Raw genomic sequence first — 7,163 nt, 5'->3', positions numbered from 1 at the left:
CACATCAATTTTTTTCAAAAAAAAAAAAAAAAGTAATATTTTTATTGATGTATTTTTGATACAAAACATTTAAACAATAATTGTTTTTGTCAGATAGTTAGTTTATCAGTCATATTGTTAACATATTCAGCAAGTGAGGCCCGACATGGTGACTTGAAACCTTTTACCGGCAAAAGGGACAAACGGGCACACGTTTCCAGAGTGACTTTTTCAAAAAGGCCGTTTTTATCTCTGGTTTTGCGTGGGCGATTCGAGTCACAGCTGAATATATTGTTTTGTTTGGTAACTGGCTCAATTATTGATCATATATATTTCTGTATAACACATATATACATGTTTACATTACTATTTGTATCTCGACCATGCCGGTATTACAATAACACGTCGGGTGAAAGCATTTTGTCTTGTTTCTTTTTATTAAGATGAGTATTTAAGTAGAGCTTAGACCATCAAGTATATGTGTTTTTGGTTTACAAGCTTGTTTATGTTAAAATCAAATAGATCGACGACTTCTGTTTTTCAAAACTATTTTATCCTAAAGCTGTTTTTCAAAACTGAAATCATTAATCATCGACGGATTATTTGAAGGGAACGTATTTGAAATATTTGTTTATTTTCGGCCATTTATGTATTTATCAATATTTTCGTGTTTAATAGTGATTGGCTGTTTCACCATTTCCGATTTCCTTATAGTTGATTATTTAAACATATAATTTATTGATGAACATTGCGTTCAAAGCTGTGGCCCCGCGCTGTAGTGTGACGTCTTTAATCTCTTAGTATCCCGTTATAATTATGAATTTACTACGTACAGGAATAGTGTTAAGTATAATAATAGGTTGTTTGGCGAAACACAGCCGTGTTAATTCGCGCTCTGGTTCAAAATATGATATGTACAGTACGTATTTCTAGAAGAATAATCATATTCATAACATTTGCTTTCAAACTTGTTGGATTTTCGTAATATTGTAAATAAAACAATTTACAAACAGAACTGCTTCACTTATATAAAAAATGAGGATGATTTACTAAAGTGAATTTAACGATCGATTCCAGTAAATGCAGTATTTATCGTAGTTGCGTGGATTTCCTTTAGTGTTATATGACTTTTAAAAAGATTTGACATTCTGGTATTCAGATTTACTTAAGGAGTTACTGTAAACAACGATCTTTCATGAAATATCTATGAATGATAGCATATTAAAAATGTTAGAACTTTTCATAATGACTGACATTTTTTTACAAAATTCTTAAAAATGCTATAATACATGTGGTTATCGCTGTTAGGAGTGGCATCTTAAAGAAAAAAAACATACTTTTATGTGATAAATCCTTGTGTAGAAAAGTTCGGCTACATTGGCTTGTTTCAAACCAATATTTTCGTGTCATTTCAGGAAAATGCTGTCTCGAGAACATGCATTACTGCGAGAAAACCCCTGTGAGCCAAAGGTCGACATCATGGCCTTGCTTCGTTCCAAGAAGCCAGGTCTGTGATGGAGCATCGCAGTGCAGAAATGGCGACGATGAGAAGAACTGCATGACCTGTGAGTTGAATCAGTCTGTGGTTAGGTTATACCATTATTTAATTTACAAATATCGACACACTCGGGGCTCCTCGGCCATTTGTATCGAAAACAACCTCGGACGTATGCCGGTACATCGGTAGAAGTAGTTCGTAATTTTTTGAATTATATCATTAATTAAATGTAGTGTTTTAGAGTTGTATTTATTGATCTAAGTTTAAATTGGTTGTCAGTGAAGTAAATTATTGCAAACATAATTAAGATTCCCAAGAGTAAATGTCATATAGTTTAACTGCCAAATAAAATTACTACGCGATCTACTTGCAGCGGACTTAAACGTACCACTTTTTGAGTGTGTAAACCGTCCAAATAAATCCGAGGTTGTTTGCGATAAAAATGGCCGAGGAGTTCCGAATGATTTCGACAGTTATCCTGAATGATGAAAAATTCTTCATTTGGTCGTTAAATTAAGTCATACTGATTAACCTCAATTCATTATTTCTGAAAAGGCCCGGAACCTCCCACGATAATGTTCGGTTCTACAACGTCAACGTCAATGACGTCATCGAGGCGACCTGTCGGTACCAAGGTCACCTATACCTGCATATCCGGATACGCCATCGTGGGAAATGCTGACGTCGGATGTATGACAAGCGGACAATGGTCGCAACCTCCGACGTGTGTAAGGGGTAGGTACAATCAGACATACGAGTCTGAATAACCCCATCCAACACTCCATCAGAAAATTGAAATGTAATTTAATAAATTTATGTATATATGTTATCAAGGGCAAAGATAAAAGCACGCTGAGAAAAGCACATAGGAATGTTTAAATGAATACAAGCCTTAAAACGGGGTATTGAAACGGTCTGGTTAAATATATGTTGCTTAAAGGGATTATCACTATATGTTCGATTTGCATAATTATTCTCGGTATAAAGTATGTATATTAAATGGTACCAGCCTGACAAAAATGAGGTAAGAGTCTGTGTGTTTCTTGAAAGCACGCTAGTCTTTGATTGTCCTGGAACCCTTTATAATAACTGACGGTGGGTCTAACTAGCTCAGTGTGTGTATACCACGTGATCAATTACGTCACAAATGATATGTCGGAATGCAACATTTTGCTTCGAATGATGACTTCAAGCAAAGATATCTTTTCTTTTTTCACCATTTCAAATAAAACAAAGGACAGTCTATGCCGCTAAAAGAACCCCGCCTTTGTTTTTTTACCAGAGTTTGATTAGGTGGTTAGTTTTCTCTAACACTTCGACAAAAATCTTTCCAAAATATGTTTTGACAGTGCTACATCAGGCGCTGGTTTTGTGAATAGGTTTGTCGAAGTGTTATAGTAAACTTAACTCTCAATCAAACTAGAAAAAGACCGAAGGTAGGACTATGTAAGCGGCTTAAACTGCGCCATGTTTAATTTAAGTTGATGAATAAATAGTAAAGTTATCTTTGATTAAAGTCTTCAATTGAAGTAAAATAATTGCTTTCCTTTTACAATTATGACGTAATTTATCAAGTGGTATACACACTCTGTAGCTGAAACTAGAGAAGAAAAAGCGTTCATACGCATTTAAAATTCAAAAGTATTTCGACGAAACATCTGGCACCAATTTCTCAACATATCAAAAGTCCCTTATTACTTGAACAAGCTCAGCACGCTATTTTTGATTTGGTGAAGTTGTGTAATATTATCTTTTTAAAGGGTTTTAAGGCTTGTAAAGGAAACAATATTTGAGATCAACAAGATAAACTACTTTTTGTTTTATTAAATAATATTTAAATAAGTATTTTTGCTAAATGAAATAAGATACTAAAGTGAGTTATATAGGCTTAAGAATTTTTGAGAAATTGGGGCCTGTATTTTCTAAAAGAAATATGAAGATGGATACTTTTATAATTAAACTTCAGGCTTCAAATGATAATGTTTTCATATTAAATACACTTACGTCAAACACACAACTAACAAACATGCTATAAGTATTAATGGGTAAGGGTGCACCGGTTTCAGCGTGTACCAACCTTCCAACTATAGTCAATGGTCACGTGACGCCAACTTCCCGTCCGCTCCTCGTTGGTGACGTACTTCCGTTCACGTGCAATGCTGGTTACGTGCCTAGGATGGCGAACTCCATCACGTGTCTGACTTCCGGTGCTTTCAGTGGCACACCCGTTTGTGACAGACGTAAGTATATGTTTACATTTAGATATTGACTTTTCTTCTTGATTTTATTTTTATTTTATTGGCTTGTATTTAACCATTTAGAAAAAAAGGAATTAGCGGTAGTACGTTATGCTCAAAACGTCAAGAAGAATATCACGTGGGCCAATGCCCTGACCAACCAAACTCGTTGTATTTTCTTTTGATGGGTTGCGTTCCGGGAGTTGTTTTGTAAGCAATGGGTTCCTGTTCGTTTCTCCATCGTCTGAAAAAAATATTTACGATAACCAGCTTCCTTTCGACTACGCCCCAAATTTCAACCTTCTTCATTTTTCCAGAGCGCATTTCGGGCGTTTTATTGTTTAAAATGGGCTTAGGTCTGTTTCTCCGTCGTTTGCGGAACAGTTTTCAGCACTAAGAGAAGGTTTCAGTCTGTTATTAGGTAACGTTGAAAAACTTCATTTTCACAAATAGGTAATGATATAATTATGTCAAATATAAGGTTTGGCTAGGCAATCGGAAACACGCGTATAAAAATAATATGAAGTGCCTGGGGCAAAAATAATCGAATTTCGATGAAAATAATCAACGCCTGAAACAAAAATCTGAACTGCCAAAGCAATTCATATTGGAAGTTTATCAACCGAAATTTAAAATGTACCTTTTATAGTTTATATGTATTAAAGTAGCCTTAGGTGAAATAGGTTTTATAAATCATTAAAAAGGGTTTAACGTTTAATCTTGATTAAGTTTACAACAATTTTGGAGAAAGTAACTTTAACTTATAATGAGTGACTGGCGTTGACACGATGTTGCCAGGGGTGGCAACAGAATTCCCCGTTAGAGAGGGCGTACATTATGGGCGTACCATTTTTACTTGCACCCCTCCCTCAGAAACGAAATTTATTTGATTTAAAGTGTTGGTATGGGGGTTTGGGGGTGCTCCCCAAAGAAAATTTTAACAATTTCTAGACCGAAATGGTGCATTTTGTGCGTATTTTAATACTTTTTTCTCCTACATTGAAATAACCAGTAAACTTAGACGATTGGGGTGGGTGCCCCCCCCCCCCCCCCTGAATCCGCTAGTGGTTGACACAAGACAAAGAGAAGCAAGTGCGCTTACTGGACAACCGATTAATATTTCATTGACATGTGTGGCGAAAAATTCCTCATACACTTAGTATACGCTTAATAAAAGCATAGTTTATAAACACATTTGATATAAATGCCATTGTTTTGCGTGGGTCGACCCATACACTATATATATAATTATAGTCATTTAATGAATACGTAGTTTTTGAGATACATTTCATAAAATTGCCCTTTTAATGTGCAAATTTGGTGATCACCTGTAGCATATGTGTCTTGAAAACACGAATGTTAGTGCAACATATAAGGAACAACGAACGTACGGGCCCAAATTACACGTGTCCAGGGTGTGACACGACCGCCAGCCCACTTCTCTGACTACGCCCCAGAGTCCAACATGCAATAATATTTGTGAAATGTGCGTGACACGATATTCATAATAGTTTACAACACCTGTCCATTTCCCTCGAGTACGCCCTTCACGATTATTTGTTATTTCAATATGCATCACGACACTCCAAACTCCCGCTATTTCCCAACGCCAGGCCGCTTATGTCGACAATGAAATTAGGTGCAATTGCCGTTCATCTTCCAACTACAGTAAAACTGCGATCGCTCGAGGAGGCTGGGGTCAGAGCCAAAACCTCGAGGGAACCAATGTGTCGAACGACCCGAATTTTAATTTTCTAGTCTGTTGTGAAATATATTTCAGTGCATTTTATGTTTGAAGTCGTCAAACCGACTATTTACTAACACACCGATTATGTGTTGCGTTGTGGAATTGTGTAGAACCTTCAAAAAATATTAACGATGACCAGAACTCCCCTCGACTACGCCCCAAATTCCAACCTTTTTCATTCTCCCCAGAGCGTGACACGCATCCAATTATGCACCAGTCAATTGTAACCACGCCCCCCAGGTCCGGGGCATATCGGGGATAGCCGGGGAAATGGGCCGTGTTTTTACCTTCCAGGTGGCCCCGCAGGGCCGGGTGAATGCGATGGTTTTGTCTTGGCGCCAAAAATAGCGGGGAATGGGCCTTCCCTAGGGTCCCTTGGCTAGCGGGGGCATTTGGCAGGGATTTTACCTGCAGTTCGTTCCCACACGGCGGAGATTTTTCCCGGGCTTTGCTTGACCGAAAGTTAAAGTCCCCGCTATTCCCCGGACCTTGGGGCCGTGGTTACAATTGACTGGTGCATTATTTTAAACGCCAGTCCGCATCCCATGACCAAGCCATTGCATCTACTTTGTCATTTATTCCAGTGTGTAACACGACCCTCCCGATTGTTGCCAACGCAAATCCGCTCAACTCGAACACACCTCGCACCAGTGGGGACATGGTGACTTATCAGTGTATGACTGGCTTCGGCCCGTTCCCGTGCACAAACAACAAGATCACGTGCGATGCTAATGGTACGTGGACTGGCAATCCACAATGTTTAAGAGGTGAGTTATAACAAACAGTAAAATGTACATATCATATTGTTTTGTTTTTTGTTTCATGACATTTTCACATTTATGGATCTTTGTTCGCTATTCAAGTGTGCGGACCTGTCAGTGTGCCCTTTGCAACGGCAGTATTCAACCCTGGGCAAACCTCCGACCATCAGACTGTGGTCCGTTTTGAGTGTTGGGACGACTTTGTTCCCTCTATCACCGGAAACCCGATCATTGAGAGGAGATGTGTCGACGGAACATGGCAAACTAATAACGCGGCCATGTGCCTACCAAGTATGTAAAACATACTGCGTGTTGTTGTTGTTTCTTTATTTCGGTTTAAGCACGTATATCAACATAATGTTCATCAATATTTTATTCGATGGATTTACATTTTAAAATGATTTCACGATGAACCGAACACTCTGAATCCAAAATTGTGTAATAATGATATACAATGAAATGAGTTCTTAATGATTAAGAATGTGTGGAGTGACCCTAGCGAACGAGTCCTTCTTAATCATTAAGATTTTACTTAAGGTCATCTAACTATGAATACCCTTATTGGTTGACACATTATCAAAGCAAAATCTGACGCAGGGAGTGTGTATCGGATGAGTGGCAGTAGGTAGACCTTGTAACATCCGCGAAAGTAGAAATTATTGATAATTAAGCCTTGGTCTTAATGATTACCCATCTGTAATTTCATTGGCTGAAAATTTATATTCTAAATTTCCTTCCGTATAACGTCTGCCTAACATGTGTGTGAGTTTGTTTTGTACCACTCTTCATTTAAAAACGTTTAGCTATATTAACTTTGAACCGCTTAATGTGTCATGGGCATGTGTTGTTTGACATATTGTATTTGTAGAAAACAGACAACCACTGGATTAGAATTTTAAGCAAAACGAAAGCATTTTATAAAATAAAATAATGTTTCCATG

The 7,163-nt window shown here is 37.6% G+C and overlaps 1 protein-coding gene across 1 annotated transcript; it reads left to right on the top strand.

Moving 5' to 3' along the window:
• Positions 1–1,414: 1,414 nt before the first annotated feature.
• LOC128235856 (C4b-binding protein alpha chain-like) lies at positions 1,415–7,113 on the top strand. The gene is made up of 6 exons (XM_052950648.1): positions 1,415–1,544; positions 2,033–2,212; positions 3,544–3,717; positions 6,046–6,195; positions 6,325–6,513; positions 7,091–7,113. The coding sequence occupies exons 1-6, from the start codon at positions 1,415–1,417 to the stop codon at positions 7,111–7,113; spliced, it is 846 nt and encodes a 281-aa protein (XP_052806608.1).
• Positions 7,114–7,163: the final 50 nt, after the last annotated feature.

This window comes from Mya arenaria, chromosome 5, assembly GCF_026914265.1.
Source record: "Mya arenaria isolate MELC-2E11 chromosome 5, ASM2691426v1".
Taxonomy (NCBI): domain Eukaryota; kingdom Metazoa; phylum Mollusca; class Bivalvia; order Myida; family Myidae; genus Mya; species Mya arenaria.
The sequence above is the reverse complement of the archived record's forward strand: the minus strand, read 5'-3'. Positions and strand labels throughout refer to the sequence as shown.